Source organism: Papio anubis, chromosome 13 (assembly GCF_008728515.1).
Source record: "Papio anubis isolate 15944 chromosome 13, Panubis1.0, whole genome shotgun sequence".
Classification (NCBI taxonomy): domain Eukaryota; kingdom Metazoa; phylum Chordata; class Mammalia; order Primates; family Cercopithecidae; genus Papio; species Papio anubis.
In genome coordinates, this window is record NC_044988.1 from 100,542,548 (window position 1) to 100,559,829 (window position 17,282).

The following is a 17,282-nucleotide window of genomic DNA, read 5'->3' on the forward strand; positions in this document are numbered from 1 at the left end:
CGTCGACATAGCAGAATTGAAGATTGATTTTTCTTCACCACCTCCTGCCTAAAGTTCTTAGTTCTGAATGTTTTTGTCCACACCTCATTGACTTGTGTGAGATGCCCCTGTCACGTTCCTCAATTCCTTCTAGTCCTTAATAGAGTCTTTCCTTTTCTTGAAAGACATTTGCCCAGTTGACATTTGTTTTCATGGTCTGCTGAAGTGACAGATCCAGGGCCCTAAGCTTCAGCCGAGTGGCAGGAAGGGACCAGCCTCTTGGATGTTTAAGGTTTACCCTCCCTGACAGTGGCTCAGCAGGCATAGGCCTCCTGGTGAAAAGCTGAGCACATGGCTCACCTATTCCAGTGAAGGAGCTTTGGACCGTTCTTTTGTACTGCAAGGCTTGCCTTCCTGCTGGTGTCTGAGCAGCTCTCGAGGGAACTTGCTTCCTGGCTGAGCAACCTGTAAACAGTATGTCTGAGGTGGTTCTCCTGGGCCCAAGGCAGCCAAAGGTTGCACAGTCTAAGCTCTGTTAGCCTGTCAGTATGGCTGTCAGAAGAAACACTGTTTCTTTTTTTTTTTTTTTTTGAGACAGAGCCTCACTCTGTCACCCAGGCTGGAGTATAGTGGCATGATCTTGACTCACTGCAACCTCTGCCTCCCAGGTTCAAGTGATTCTCCTGCCTCAGCCTCTCAAGTAGCTGAGACTACAGGTGCCCACGACCATGCCCGGCTTTTTTAGTAGAGATGGGGTTTCACCATGTCGGCCAGGCTGGTTTTGAACACCTGACCTCGTGATCTGCCCGCCTTGGCCTCCCAAAGTGCTGGGATTACAGGTATGAGCCACTGCTCCCAGCAAAACACTGTTTCTAAGAGTTTCTTTGACAAGTCCTATCCTTCACGTTCATGCATGATTAGGAAGAGGCAGCAGCCCTGGCTGAGCACCTGAGTGTTAACGGAACCAGATGCATAGCATAATGACATGGCATTCATGACACTGACTTTACTTTCTTCCCTGAACATGCCATGAATTCCTGATGATCACACAGTTCCCCAACAAATGCTGCTCAAAACCTAGAACTAATCAGGAGCAAGCACCAGCCTTGACTGTTAGTGGGACACAGGGAAGATGGCTGTGAACCGAATATGCAGTGCCTTTGAGGGAGAATGGTTTTAATATTTAGGAAGTATCAGTATGTAAGTTTTATGTTGAAAAATGAACTAAGTCACAAGGTCTGTAAATTTAATTATTGAAAAGGATAAAGTTGGGCCATTCAGTGAAACCTCCTGTAACTGAAATCTCTAACACAGTAGCCAATGGGGGAATCAAATGAGCCCAAGAAACTCTGCATAAACTAGGACTTAGGGGAGCCATTAGCATTCCACGCTGGAGTGAAGGAACCAGATCCGCCAGTTGGGGAGCACTCCTTTGAGGCCTGTGCTTCCTGCTCCGACGGGAGAGGAGGATAATGAGACTTGCTCCCAGGTGCCCTGCCCTGGAGCCCAGCAGGCCACACGGGCTCTTTGACCCTGTACTGTGCCAGTGATTTCCAAGGTGGGAGTGGTGCTCTGATTCCAGGAATGTCTTGGAATGGCTTTTCTCGCTTCTCTAGACTCGTTGGTAGGGAGCACACCATCAGCGGAGCTAACCTGAGAACAGGGGTTGGAGCACTTGCCACCTGCAGTGAAGTAACTGGACAGCTGACAGACTCTTCCAGAGGGTCAGGGATTGGGAGCTGACCCCAAGTCCCGCTCCATTTTCTTTGTGTACAGCACTTGTGTTGGTGACTAATACTGAAGACAGTGAGTATGTCGCTGTGTGAGTATGAAGCTAACGGCAGCCCTCAGCAGTGCCGACTTCCGCTCCCCGATGCATTCCTATGCGCACGTTCGCGGGTCTGAGCGTGACTCATGGTCTGTCCCTAGAGCAGTTCACTCAGAGGCTTCTTCTCTTCCGTGCTCTCAAGAATAAAAGTGGGGCCGCCATGTCCTATAAAGTCTTGCCATTCAGAGGCCCTGTCTTGCAGAGGGATAAGCCAGTGTCCCCAGGCCACAGTCCTTACACTAGGAGCAAGTTCCTTGTCTTTCTGGACAAGTTTTGCGTTTCTCAGAATTTTATTTTAGTAAGATTGTTACCAAAAGATTGTAACCCCAAAGTGTGTGCCTGTGGCTTGCCTAAGTTTTTGGAATTCATTTGTGTTATCTCCCCAAGCAAAACAAAAGAAAGAGAAACCTTCCTATTGACAAATCCTTTTTACCTTCTTGAGGGTTGTCAGTGGGACTAATTTGCATATTTCTTTGCTACCTTCTTTTAAAAACATTTTTCTTATTTACTATTACAGACATACAGTAACGGTGCCTGACATAACCCACAGCCAAAGGCCTTGGCCTTGCTGCGTATATTTCAGGCTTTTTCTTCCCTTTTCTTTTTTTTTAAGTAATAAGATACTACAGTTGTAGTCGGGCGCACTGGCTCACGCCTGTAATCCCAGCACTTTGGGAGGTCGAGGCAGGCAGATCACGAGGTCAGGAGATTGAGACCATCCTGGCTAACACTGCGAAACCCTGTCTCTACTAAAATTACAAAAAATTAGCTGGGCTTGGTGGTGGGCATCTGCCGTCCCAGCTACTCAGGAGGCTGAGGCAGGAGAATCGCTTGAACCCGGGAGGCAGAGGTTGCAGTGGGCCGAGATCGTGCCATTGCATTCTAGCCTGGGCTACACGGCGAGACTCCATTTCCAAAAAAAAAAAAAAAGATATTACAGTTACAGCTGAAGCCTGATCCTGTTCCCTTTTCTCCCTCACGTCCTAAGCATTACCACTGTCCCAAATCTGTTCCTTCTTCCCACGTCTTTGCAGTTTGGGCAAGTCTTCTGAACGCCTAGTCGTGATTTTAAGTCTTCTTCACCTTCAGTGAAGGGTGGCTGCCCTGAGCAAGCCAGTAGATTCAGTTATGTGTCTGGAGTCCAGATGTTTTATGTGGATTTTCATGTGGAATTGTTTTTGGTAAGGAAGTATTCCCTTACCACACCAATGAAAAGAGAAGAAAACAGGTAGCTGGCACCCCCTGCATTGTTGCTTTCTGCCAGCCTGCTCCTTCTCCTTCCTCTCCATCTCTGTTGTGTCCAGATGCAAACTCTACATGGAGGGTTTGACCCTAGGTCCTCACCTGCTGTGGCTCTCACACAGGGACTGAATGCTCATGTGTTGTAAATCCTTCCTTTTGCTTCCTCGTGTTGGATGTGTTTAGTGGTTTTCATCTTCTGATCACTATTTCATTCTAGGTTTATCCCTTTTAAATTATAAATTAAATAAATTCTTTGCTTTTCCTACCAGCAACTACCCACCAAGTTCTACTGTGTGTTAATTTAATCAACAGTTGTTTATTGAGTACTTACTACATGTTGATTTCCTGTACTCAACATTGGAATGAAAACAACTTAAGGCTCTGCTTTCATGAAGCTTCCATGCTATTAGGTGGAGACAGACAGTAATTAAGCAGATAAACAGGAAATTATGAGCTAGTGGTGGGTCCATTGCTGAGAAGTAAGACAGGTGGTAGGATGACCTGTGCCGCATGATGACTTTAGATTGGATGGTTGGGGAAGACTTCACGGACATTAAAACTGGCCTTGGAACGGGAAGCAAGAACTGGGCATGGAAGATGAGGGGTTGGGAGATTTCAGGCAGAGGGAGCAGCAGCAGGTACAGAGGCCCTGAGGCCCTTTATTGTGCCTTTCTGCTTGAGCAAGTAACTTAGAGCACTCATAGAGAAAGACAGCAGCAGTGGTCTTCTAAACACTCTGTCCTGTGTGGAGAGCTGCTTATGTGAGGTTTTGCTGTGCAGTAAATTAAGGCTTAGCCAAACTGGCTCACGTGAGCTCTTTGAGCTTGCTTGTCTCTGTGGGCTGAAGGCTGTTCCCTGTTTCCTTCAGCTCTACGTCTCCTCCGAGAGCCGCTTCAACACCCTGGCCGAGTTGGTTCATCATCATTCGACAGTGGCCGACGGGCTCATCACCACGCTCCATTATCCAGCCCCCAAGCGCAACAAGCCCACCGTCTACGGTGTGTCCCCCAACTACGACAAGTGGGAGATGGAACGCACGGACATCACCATGAAGCACAAGCTGGGCGGGGGCCAGTACGGGGAGGTATACGAGGGTGTGTGGAAGAAATACAGCCTGACGGTGGCCGTGAAGACCTTGAAGGTAGGCTGGGGCCGCCGGGGCCACCCAGGGTACTTGGCGGGGGCAAGGTGTCTACTGGCATTAGGCGATGCATCTGCCTGGAAGCCTACCTCCCGTCCGAGCGCTTCATTGGTGCCACAGAAATGACTTTTCCGTCTTACATCGTCCTTGTGTCTTTGTAGGAGTGGAATCATTCTCATAGTCCGAGTGTGTTTCCACATATAGTGAGAGCTGACAAGCGCGGAGGGGTTTTGGTGTAAAAAGATTAGTCATTTGGAGAAGTTTTCTCATTCTATGGCAAGACTCTTTTAAAGCCGTGGATTTCCATGCTGTTCGTGTGGCATGGAGATCACTTCCTACTGAGAGTTAAGGAGGAAAAAAAGATCTCTGAGTTTTGAAAGATTTAACCAAAATGCATTTGACTCTTCTGTGGATTTTTGTTGGCTGATTTGGAAGGCAGGTGCCCTGGGCATCCCCAGTGGGTTCCAATTCTGCAGCTGCCGAGACTCCTGCAGGCAGAGGTGGAAGTGCCCCCGCTAGAAAGGCGTCCAGGAAACTCGATTTTTACCAGCTCAGATAGTCTGGTCTTTCTTGTTAACTGGGACTTTACCTCTCCACTAATGAATAGTGTTTGTAGTTTCCAGGCAGGTTTTTTTCTTCTTTTGAAGTTCTTTGAAAACCTTAGGACGCCAAGGGAAAGAAGTTTTCATTTTCAGCCCTCTGCGTTCTTCAAAATGTGTTCCAGGCTTTTCCCTGTGGCGAGGGTGTCCCCTAGTGTTGACTTACATTATTTCCACTTGTTTTAAATGAACTTTGATTACCTTGACCTGTGCACAGAAATCAACAGAGGGAGCCCCTTTTTAGAGCTATTAGAAAAGAACCGAAACATCCTCTGGGAAAAATAGAGCTTAATTTGTACATGTCTCAGAAGTCAGGTGCACACATTGAGACTGGTTGCAGCCACATGCCTGCCTTTTAGGGACTCTCTGACCTGATGCCTTCACCCAAAGACATAGTGAAATGGGAAGTATGATTTCTGGCTGGTATAAAGTGGCTGCTTTAGAGAAGAGATCACATTCTTTTTTTTTTTTTTTGAGACGGAGTCTCGCTCTGCCGCCCAGGCTGGAGTGCAGTGGCCGGATCTCAGCTCACTGCAAGCTCCACCTCCCGGGTTCACGCCATTCTCCTGCCTCAGCCTCCCGAGTAGCTGGGACTACAGGCGCCCGCCACCTCGCCCGGCTAGTTTTTTGTATTTTTTAGTAGAGACGGGGTTTCACCGTGTTCGCCAGGATGGTCTTGATCTCCTGGCCTCGTGATCCACCCGTCTCGGCCTCCCAAAGTGCTGGGATTACAGGCTTGAGCCACCGCGCCCGGCCGAGATCACATTCTTTAGTCCTGGAAACCAAAGGTGGCTCCCTGATCTCTTATTCAACTCGTGCCTGTCTTTGGGCAGGACTGGCACTGGGGTGGGGGCATGGTTTGGATTACCTTAAGGACCCTGGATATTTCTTAGATAGGACTCTTTTCTTTTCTCTTTCTTTTTGAGACAGAGTCTTACTCTGTTGCCGAGTTGGAGTGCAGTGGCATGATCTCAGCTCACTGCAACCTCTGCCCCCCAGGTTTAAGCAATTCTCCTTCCTCAGCCTCATGAGTAGCTGGGATTACAGGCACCTGCCACCACGCCCAGCTAATTTTTGTATTTTTAGTAGAGATGGGGTTTCACTCTGTTGGCCAGGCCAGTCTTGAACTCCTGACCTCAAGTGATCTGCCTACCGTGGCCTCCCAGAGTGCTGGGATTATAGGCATAAGCCACTACGCCCGGCCCTGGACTTTTTCTTAATTGAATAAATATTTATCAAGTTCCTCATTTCTATTTGATGGTTACTGAGCTCAACACTGGGATTAGAAAATGAATGGGACAGAGTTCTTCACCTGAGGCATGGCGTGGTCCAGGTAATAGAAGCAAGAATTGCAGCGCAGCAGTTCTCGGGACACTACCAGGGGGTGAACAAAGGAGGGACTGGGGGACTGTGCAGGTGCCCCAGCTCCTTGGGTTGCACAGGGTTGAAGAGCAGACCCAAAAAATGGGGCCTTGACTGGGTCAGCAAACTGAGAAAGGCCTAGATTTCAGCACACTTTTACCAGGATTTGTAAAACGAAGGAAGGTTCAAAGTGCAAAATACGCTAGATTTCAACCAGTAAAGGCTTGTCTGAAAACTTCCAAGATCAGGTTGTACAACGTGACATTTGAGGAAATGCTACTTCAGTAGATGATGCTGTAGCATTGTTTTCTGAACAACTGAAGGACACTCCAGAGGAGGGTACCTATTGGAGACCGGTGTGGTTTGGGGGGTGGGTTTCTTATATATCACTGAATCTAAAGTGGGTGCCTTTCAGACTGTGCTTTACTAATAATGTTACTCTGCTTTTAATTATACTTCTAATAATTTTTCCCAAGAGCCTAATTAACTTACGATCTCACAGTTGGTAAAGAATTACAGGATGTCATTGCGTGGATTTCTGTGGGCATTCACCTGGAGTGGTATCTAATTAGGGAAAAGGCAGTATGTCCCTTTCTGGAGGTGTGTTAACTGAAAATACAGTACTAAGCAGCTGCTAAATAAATCAGCCCTCCTTCCTCCCAGCCATGCGCAGATGGCCCTGCAGTATGTTGCCTATTTGCCAAATAAGATTAGTGTAAATATTGGGCATTTACCTTTGCTATAGAAGCTGAAATTGCCGGGCACGGTGGCTTACACCTGTAATCCCAGCACTTTGGAAGGCCAAGGCTGGTGGATTGCTTGAGCCCAGGAGTTCAAGACCAGCCTGGGCAACATGACAAAACTCTGCCTGTACAAAAAATACCAAAAAAATTAGCCAAGCCTGGTGGTATGTCTGTAGTCCGAGCTACAGGCTAGGACATGGGAGGCTGACATGGGAGGATTACCTGAGCCTGGGAGGTTGAGGCTGTAGTGAGCTGTCATAGCGCCACTGCATTCCTGTCTGGGCAGCAGAGTGAGACCTTGTCTCAAAAAAAAAAAAAAAAAAAAAAAAGCTGAAATCCTGGAGTGGATTCTAAATCGTGGCAGCAGCTAACATTCAGCTTTCATCGTGCCCTTACTGTGTGCCTGGCAGAGGCCTCTGTGCTTACTACACGTTGCATCTCATTGAATCCTCACAACCTTAAGATCCTTCCAGGTTGAGCATCCTGAACCCTAAAATCCCAAATCCTAAATGCTCCCAAATCCAAAACTTTTTGAGCACCAGCATGCAGCTCAGAGGAAATGCATATTGGAACATTTCAGATTTTGGGTTTTCAAATTTGGGGTGTTCATCTGGTAATACAGTGCGGCAATCCCCAAATATGCAAAGATCCGAGCTCTGAAACCCTTGTAGTCCCAGGCCTTTCAGTTAAGGGACATTCACCCTGTATCAACATTTTAATGCTGAGAAAATGGGAGAGAGAGAGGTTAAGTGACTGACCTGGTCACACAGCCAGAAGTGGCAGCATCAGGATTTGAACCAGGGCACTCAACTCGAGAGCTCAGCTCTTCTTTTTTTTAAATTGAACCCAGGTTCTTATTTCTCGAACACCGTAAAAAATGTACATAAGCCACAGTTATGCCTTTAAAAAAAAATCACCTTTTCCCCCACTCTCCTCCCATCCAGCCTGTTTCCTATCGCTGGCTTCTCCAAGGACAGAGCCAGAGTCCTCCTTTGCCAGCAGGGGGAGCAAGGGCCTACTTTTAACCATGACTCCGTAGTGAACAAGTAAAACAGCCTTGGGTCATGTACCTTTCAGGCAGAAGGAAGAGGGAAGAGAACAGGAAAAAAGGAGGACACTAGGCTGTCCCCATGCAGATGGGAAACTGGAATTACAACAAAGGCTCATTGGGAACTGCACCCTTGAATTTTGACAGTATTGGGCAGGACATAGTCTTGCTATCTGTGTTAAAGGGAGGATGTGCTTAAGAAAACCAACAGTCAAGTGCAAGAAGCCCTAATTTTTTTGAAGTGGGGGATGGGGTCTCACTATGTTGCCCAGCTGGCCTCCAACTCCTGGCTCAAGCAGTCCTCCCACCTCAGCCTCCTGAGTAGCAGGGATCACAGACTTGTGCCACTGTGCCCAGCTATGAGCCAGCAATTTTTAAACGAGCTGTATTCGAAGTTTGTACATCAGTGTTTTTTTTTTTTTTTTTTTTTCTGTGAATCAGTTCTCTAAGTAATAGAATTTGGAAAAGACCACTGGTGATTGAGCTGTGGCATTTAGCTTGACTCATGAGCTAACTGACAAATTTACTAAACGGTGGAAAATAATGTACAGGATGTATTTTTTTGAATAAGTTATCCCGCCCTCGAGTTCTGTGTCTTTCCTAAGTCCGCATATGTGACAGACAGATCTCTTTCTTCTGTCGTCCACATCATGTGTTTTGGCAGTTGTTCCTTATCGATACACATAAGGTTGTCTTGTTTTTGTATGGATATATTTTAACATGTACCAACTTTCAGTGGGCCTTTGTCTTATTTCCAGTATTTTGCTCCTCTAAACAGCAGCACAGGGATTCCCCTCATTTGCATGTATGTTAAACTGTCCTGGTGGGTCAGCTTCCTGAAACTACCGGATCAGGGACCATGTGCACGTATGGCCTTGACCGTACTGCCAGAGTACCTTCCAAGGAGTTTGTGTCATCAATTTGCACTCCCCAGTGGTATTGAGAGAGTGCACGTTTCCTCCACCCAGCACAGTGTGTTTCGGTTTAATTTCTCCCAGGAAATGGGTGTCACTTGGGGAGCTCCAGAAAGAAGCCGAGAAGAAGGGCAGTCGTACACTTGGCAGTTGTACGCAGTGGCTCTCTGGCTGCACAAGGAGGGCCACGCATAGGGAGAGAGGCCATGCAGCTCAGAGCCTGCTGTTGCCAGGTTGCACTTACTCTTGAAAGACAGGCATTCCTTGCAGTGGGTTCTCCTCTGGCCAGGGAGATGAGTTCTGGGGGCTCCTCTGCGAGGTGGTCTCTCTTGGGCTTTCCTCTCGAGCTTCAAGTCCCACGTCTGGAGTATGAACTGCCTTCCTCAGTCTAACTCTGTCCAGTGTTTTGTTTTTGTTTTTTTTTTTGAGACGGAGTCTTGCCCTCTCGCCCAAGCTGGAGTACAGTGGCGCCATCTCAGCTCACTGCAAGCTCCGCCTCCCAGGTTCAAGCAATTCTCCTGCCTCGGCCTCCCAAGTAGCTGGGACTACAGGTGCCCGCCACCACGCCCGGCTAATTTTTTGTACTTTTAGTAGAGGTGAGGTTTCACTGTGTTATCCAGGATGGTCTCGATCTCCTGACCTCGTGATCCGCCCTGCTTGGCCTCCCAGAGTGCTGGGATTGCAGGCGTGAGCCACGGCACCCGGCAGTCTCTTCAGTGTTTTTAGCCATGTTGATCCTGATTCATCTGATGGGTGAAGGAATATTGGAAATAGGGATAATCCCTGTGGTGTTTCACTGTGCCTGTAACCTCTCTCACCTAGCATTTGGTTAACCAGAAACAGATGTGGAAACTGATCTATCAGTAGATAATGGCCCTGCTCAGGGAGAGGGATCCCTGCTGAGAGCGAGACATTGAGAGCCTGCTACACAGAAACTGCTGGAAGGCCAAGCCATTTCTTCCCCCCCCCCCCCAGACAGAGAGTTTCACCCAGTTGCTCAGGCTGGAGTGCAGTGGCGTGATCTCGGTTCCTTGCAACGTCCTCCCGGGTTCAAGCAATTCTCCTGCCCGAGCCTCCCCAGTAGCTGGCATTACAGGCTCCTGCCACCACACCCAGCTAATTTTTGCATTTTTAGTAGAGACGTGGTTTCACCATGTGGCCAGGCTGGTCTCGAACTCCTAGCCTCAAGTGATCTGCCTGCCTTGGCCTCCCAGAGAGGCCAAGCCATTTCTAAAAACAGTGCTCTTTTTCATGCTGTAGAATACCTATGCTTGAGGGTGAGCAAAAAGGAGGAAACTGATTAGAAAATACCTGTGAGGGCTGGGCATGGAGGCTCACACCTGTAATCCCAGCACTCTGGGAGGCCGAGGTGGGCGAATCACAAGGTCAGGAGATCAAGACCATCTTGGCTAACATGGTGAAAACCCGTCTCTACTAAAAATACAAAAAAAATTAGCTGGGTGTGGTGGTGGGCGCCTGTAGTCCCAGCTACACGGGAGGCTAAGGCAGGAGAATGATGTGAATCCAGCAGGTGGAGCTTGCAGTGAGCTGAGATGGTGCCACTGCCCTCCAGTCTGGGCCAGAGTGAGACTCCATCTCAAAAAAAAAAAAAAAGAAATACCTGTGAGATGTTGAGTCTAGGAGAATGCATCTGTGAGAAGACAAACAACCCTAATATTCATTAAAGAACCAGCCTTTTGTTTTCTATGAGCTGTCTGTTCTGTCTACTCAGGAATAGAGATAAACTGCCTTACTAGTAATAAAAGCAAGCACTGCTGAGTGAGTGCTGGCCGCATTCCAGGAACTGCTCTTGGCACTCTGTGCACAAGGGAGATACTGACATTCTCTCTGTTGTGCAGATGAGAAAACAGACTCAGAGGGGTTGAGTAACTTACCATGGTCACACAGCAGCAGAGCGAAGTCAGTATAATTCACAAGTCATTCTCTTAACCACTCTGCCGTACCACCCAGAATGTTCATTTGCATCTGAGCCAGCCCAGTCAGTCCATGCAAAGAGAGGCCAGTTGACTCATCTCCCTCCCTAACAAGCACAGAAGAGAGCAGGCTGAAAATTCATAGCTTTCACTCAAAGTGTTTCCTTCACCCTCATTCATCCAAGTTAGTTTTATTTTACTATATAAAGAGAATTCTCTTCAACAAAACGATAGGAAATTTTTTAATGAAAGTAAAGGAATGTCACAGAATTGCATCAGGATATTTCCAGTTTAACACAACTACAAACGTAGGCTGTTTTGTTGTTGTTGTTGTTGTTGTTTTGGTTTTCTATTTTGAGGTGAAGTCTCACTCTGTCCCGCACGCTGAAGTGCAGTGGTGCAATCTCAGCTCACTGCAACCTCATCCTCCCAAATTCAAGTGATTCCCCTGCCTCAGCCTCCCAAGTAGCTGGAACTACAGGCATGCGCCACCATGCCTGGTTAATTTTTTTATTTTTAGTAGAGATGGGGTTTCAACATGTTGGCCAGGTTGGTTCTGAACTCAGGTGATCCACCTTGGCCTCCCAAAGTGTTGAGATTATAGGTGTGAGCCACTGCACGCGGCTGCTGTTGTTAATGGTTAAAATTATAAATTGAACAAGGTCTGATTCCAGCAGGGGGAGACAAATTCACATTGATTTTTCTGTAAGAAAAGGAATTATTTGTACTTTCCTCCCGTGTGTGTTTTTGTGTATGTAAGAGAGAAAAGAGAGACAGATGAGAAGAGGGCTGCCTTTGAAAGCCATGTTCCTTTTGCATGTACATGCCTGTCAAGATTATTACTTGGTCTTTTAGAAGAGGGTCAGTAGCTATAAAAGCAAATGATATTTATGAAATGATTTCATTGTGTGTGGTTTATTATGTGGTCTTCAAAAAAGAAAAACCCCACTTGTTTAGAAAGCTTCCTTTGAGAGCTACTTTGTAACCATATTGTTGATCAAGCAAGATTCTTAAAGCCCCAGTCCTGTACATGAGCATCATTGAATCCCCGGATGCTGGCAGGCGTTCGCTGTCCAGCCTTTGACATTAGCATGTCACCCTGGTAAATCAAAGCACTCCATGCCAAAAACAGCATGGTCTGCTGAGCATGTTACGGAGCAGAGAGGGCTCAGAAGAATTAAATGGCCAATGGGGTGGCGGCAGGGGTGAGCTCTTTCCCCCTCGGACAGCTTGGCACAGTGACTACCCACGAGGTTTAATTGACATTAAGAGCAGCTCACCATTTTTAAAGAGCAATAAATTGTTTCCAAGTTTCAGCCTCTCGGAGCCCTGAGCTAAGAGATAATGGGCTGACACATAGCCTCATTGGTCACGCTTCACTTGTAAACAGGATTGGCCAAAGCAAGAAGGCTGTAAGTAAAGGTTGACCCGTCCTCTGGAAGCCTCCTCCACAGCAGGGTGGGGAACTGGGGCAGCCACAGCAAGCAGGACCGTCAGGACACTGTGTTCTCCCAAAGGGGCCAGAACATATAAGGTTCTACGTTTAACAGAAAGTTGATCAAGCCTTCCTCTTTGGGTAGCCTAATTTTTCAGCCATTCACTCTGTTTTGCTGCACAGTCTTTCTCTCCAAACTCTGTTGAAACTTGGAGGCATCTCGCTTCCTCTCTTGGCCTTTGTAGCCAGGTTTTCGCAGCAAACAGACCATATCATTTAACACCCACCTGCTTCTTGTTCTGATGGTTGGCTCGGTGGACAGTAGCATTTTTTAAGTCAAAAAGAGGCTTAGTGATGTAGGCCAAGGTCAAGGCTCTGTGTGATGGGCTCTCCCCAGGGCTCAGTGCCACAGCACTTCAGACTTGACCCCAGACTGAAAAGATGAGAGGAGCTGTAGAAGTCACGGCCCGTCTGTGCTGGGCCCATGCTCCTATCTTTTTCTCCCCCTTGGCATTTAGGTACTGTGGACTTGTTAAAATGTGACATGTACTGATGATCGTTGTGAATTTGTTGGTAGGGGAGCTGCTGGTGAGGATGATTTTAGACTTTGAGTAATTGACCTGACAGACAGCGATGACTGCTTCATTAAGAGCCCACCACCACGTGCCAGAACAGTTCAACATCCTCTGTTGCTACCATACTTCGAGACTTCGTTCTTTGTGATGCAATATCTCTTTCTTGTCATCAGGGTCTCTTCCCTTAAATCAGGTGCATTTCAGATTCTTCAGGTGATGTTTTTTAGGGTGAGTGTGTTAGCACCCCTTGGAAACCAGGTTCCCCGGGGAAAGAGTGCCACGTCTGTGGTGTTTGCCTGTATAGCTCTCCCACGCCACCACGAACTCCAAGAGGTGGGGAAGCACATGTGGCCTGCCTAGCAGGCACCAGAAGCAGGTTGTCTGTACATGCAAGCCAGCTTTGCCCTGTTGCCCTGGGGGAGAATTGAAAAGTTTGTCCCCAAAGGGGAAAATTCTTTGTGCCATCAGGTTGCCGTTCAGCTGTCATGGAACCTGTCTGCAACAATGTGGCTGTCACAAAAGGCAGCCCAGGACAAGTGTGCACTGAAGCTCCATTTTGCGTTAACCATTCCAGTACTTACCCACTGAAAAGCACTTCCTGAAATAATTTCACCCTCGTTTTTTCCTTCTGCAGGAGGACACCATGGAGGTGGAAGAGTTCTTGAAAGAAGCTGCAGTCATGAAAGAGATCAAACACCCTAACCTGGTGCAGCTGCTTGGTGAGTAAGCCTGGGGCTGTGAAGAGAGGGTCTCACACCACACCTCCAGGGTGACACAGGTGCTGGAGAAGAAGCACAGGCGGCTCACTGCATGAAACTCATTGGAACGCTTGTGCTCTGCTGACGTTCAGCCGCCAGTAAAATGAGGCCTGTATGGGATGGGTGTGTGCATGTGTGCACGTACGCACATGTATGTATGAGAGAGAGAATGTGATTATTTTAAGTGGATACCTAAAAGCAGTCAAATGCAAATCTGAAATTAGTTTCTGAAACTTGGGCATTTTCCAGAGTTTTCTCACTGAAGTGATTCTGTGAGTAGACATATAACCATCAGACATAACCATTTGGGGCTAAACTGATGGTGGTGAAGATCATTTGAGGTAGGGCCAGGTCTGCTTCTGAATTCTGTGGCAGCCTCTCCCTGTGTAAATTCAAGTTCACTGGCTTGAGAAGACGAAAAGAGGCTGGCCATGTCCCTCCCACATGAGCACAGTCTCAGGACACAGGTGCTTGGGACCATGTTGGAAGTTGGGCCCAGGACTTAGAAGCGGAGTCAGTATCCTTCAGAAGGCTTTTTCTTTAGACAGTTGTTTGTTCAGTCGGGAGTGGAGCCACGTGCTGAAGTCCTTGGTGTCTTGTTGGCAGGGGTCTGCACCCGGGAGCCCCCGTTCTATATCATCACCGAATTCATGACCTACGGGAACCTGCTGGACTACCTGAGGGAGTGCAACCGGCAGGAAGTGAACGCCGTGGTGCTACTGTACATGGCCACTCAGATCTCGTCAGCCATGGAGTACCTGGAGAAGAAAAACTTCATCCACAGGTAGGGGCCTGGCCAGGCAGCCTGCACCACGGAGTCGCAGGGCGTGGAGCTGAGCAGCCTTTTACAAAAAGCCCCAGCCTTGGAGGTCTCAGGGTACAGATTCTAACCTCAGTGCTGGCAACACATTGGACCTTGGAACAAAGGCAAACACTAGGCTCCTGGCAAAGCCAGCTTTGGGCATGTGTCCAGGCCTAAATTCAGCCAGGCCTAGACCTGGACCAGTGGAGCAGCTAATCCCCAGAGTAAGAAATATTTCATTTTTGAACCATTTTGGGCTAAGTGGAATATTAAATGAAGTTCATAAAAGGCGTCCTTCCTAATAATCACAGCCCCTGTGAAAGAGAGTGCTCATTGTTCCTCCGCGGCCAGCGTCCATCAGTAATGGCCTCTTCCTGGGAGCCACTGGCATTGCTTTTACACAAACTCATGGGAACAACCAGTACATGGCTTTTGTTTTTTAGTGTGTGTGGTTTTTTTTCCTGCTTTCTCTTTATTATCTTTTCATTCTCCACTTGCTGTCCTCGGGTTCAGGGATGTTTCCACAATTGTCAGAATTGTATATATGGAGGTCTAAATTAAGCGTCTTTGCTGTTTTAAACCCTGAAGTGTTTTGACCTTCAAATGTGCCACAATTATCTCGGTCTTCAAATTCTTTGCTAGTGGAAATGGCTTCCTAGCAAAGCGACAGCCTGTGCAGGACAGTGCCTGATGGGCTTTGCTGGCGTCTTTTATATGAGATGTTCTCCACACCACCACTGTGACCTTTCCTTCCCAATTAGCTCAAGTATGAAACCTCTACATGAGATTTCATAGCAAGGAATAAGGGTAGCATGTGTGAAATGCTGGCGGCTCCTTGTAAGACAGATTTTCTATGCTCCACGAGAGCCTGATCCAGATACCCCTGGCTTTCAGGAAAGTGAACCCTCTGATGCTGCAAATTGAGATTGCTTGACTTCCGGTTTGCTTGGCACGGCCAGGTCTGTTCCTTCTTCATTCAAGCGAACTTAAAATGCTTTACCAAAATCCTCTTAGGCACAACTCTTCTGTATTTAATTTCACTCTCGTTGCTGACGATCAGGCTATCTCATGCACCATCGCCTCAAGCTGCTGCCTCCTGTCATTCCCCTCTTCCCGCTTGCCTTGTGATTTCATGGTTAATGTTCATGAACCAAAGATTAGACTCCTACCTCCCTGGGAGAATCAGGAAGTGAGAGGAAACAGATTATACAGGAGAGAGTTTTTAGGATACATTTGGGTACACATCAGGAAGAAAGAGGGAAGTAGGAAACACAGTTTGGGTAAAGAATGTCATGGGCTTTCTTTTATTTTGTCCCATCAAGTCTGGATAGGACAAGTGGAGATGTACTCTGATAGAAGTTTCTTGCAATCAAAGACTGGGCTAAGTGTTTGTCTCTGTGCCTGGCATAGAGTAGCAATAACTGCACTTAATATTCTCGACACATCAATCAAAGCATTTAGCATATTAATTAATTACACTCACAGCAGCCCTAAGAGGTGGGTGCCATTATTATCGTCTTCATTTTACGGATGAGGTAACTGAGTCCCAAGGTAATTAACTTGCTCCAGGTCATGGGGCCAGGGAGCCTGCTCCCAGCACCAGCCTCTCGCCATGTTGGGATCTATCTCAAGGTGTGTTTGCTGGGAGGCTGGCACTGTGTTAATTGCAGTGGGCATTAATACAAATTTCCAGGGCACTGGACTCAATCTCCCCATTGTCAGCATTGCAGCTTTGCTCAACAGTGGTGGATTTGTGAAGTGGAAAGTTGGCCAGGAGCTCTCATGGGTGAACATTTTTCTTTCTTAGAGATCTTGCTGCCCGAAACTGCCTGGTAGGGGAGAACCACTTGGTGAAGGTAGCTGATTTTGGCCTGAGCAGGTTGATGACAGGGGACACCTACACAGCCCATGCCGGAGCCAAGTTCCCCATCAAATGGACTGCACCCGAGAGCCTGGCCTACAACAAGTTCTCCATCAAGTCCGACGTCTGGGGTAAGGGTTGCTGCTGCACTGAAGTGGTCCTTCCTGGCTACGGGAGGGTTTGTTTGTTTGTTTGTTTGTTTTTCTGCCTCTTTCTTGCTCTTCCCTTTTTTTTCCCCTTTTTTTCTTGCTCTTCCTTTCTTTTTGTTTTTTTGAGAGGGAGTCTCACTCTGTCACCCAGGCTGGAGTGCAGTGGTACAATCTTGGCTCACTGCAGCCTCTGCCTCCCAGGTTCAAGCAATTCTCCTGCCTCAGTGTCTTGAGTAGCTGGGATTATAGGTGCCCGTCACCACGCCCAGCTAATTTTTGGTATTTTTAGTAGAGATGGGGTTTCACCATGTTGGCCAGACTGGTCTAGAACTCCTGACCTCAGGTGATCCACCTGCCTTGGCCTCCCAAAGTGCTGGGATTACAGGTGTTAGCCACTGCACCCAGCCACCTTTTTTTTTTTTTTTTTTTTTAAACCTTTGGCCTGAGGTCCAAATACGGTGCACAGTGTATCTGCTGATCTGTCTGTTAAAACAGTGTCCTCTGTGAGCCCCCTCTCCATGTCTTTATTTCCCTTGCTGTTTGTTTATTGAAGAAACCATCATTTGTTCCGCAGAGTTTCTTATGTTCTGAGTTTTGCCCATTGTCTCCAATGGTGTGATTTAATGTTCCTCTGGCTTCCGTGTTCCTAGTTAAGGGTGGCTGAATCTGGACAGCCTCATCACATTCAGGTTTGACTGTTTTTCTTTTAGTAAGAGTGGATCAGAAGAGATGGTGTGCCCTTCCATCAGTAGACATAAAATGCTTGATTTTCTTTCTTTTTGTTTTTGTTTTTGTTTTGTTTTGTTTTTTGAGATGGAGTTTTGCTCTTGTTGCCCAGGCTGGAGTATAGTAGCACAATCTCGGCTCGCTGCAACCTCTGCCTTCCGGTTTCCTGCCTCAGCCTCCTGAGTA

At 47.4% G+C, this 17,282-nt stretch overlaps 1 protein-coding gene across 2 annotated transcripts in view; it reads left to right on the plus strand.

Moving 5' to 3' along the window:
• Window positions 1–17,282, plus strand: part of ABL1 (ABL proto-oncogene 1, non-receptor tyrosine kinase) — a 180,738-nt gene that overhangs the window by 151,769 nt on the left and 11,687 nt on the right. For both annotated transcript variants that reach the window (XM_031654640.1, XM_031654641.1), the window contains exons 4-7: window positions 3,918–4,190; window positions 13,435–13,519; window positions 14,165–14,342; window positions 16,168–16,352. In XM_031654640.1, coding sequence (XP_031510500.1) covers window positions 3,918–4,190; window positions 13,435–13,519; window positions 14,165–14,342; window positions 16,168–16,352 — 721 coding nt within the window. The remainder of the gene's footprint in view (window positions 1–3,917; window positions 4,191–13,434; window positions 13,520–14,164; window positions 14,343–16,167; window positions 16,353–17,282) is intronic.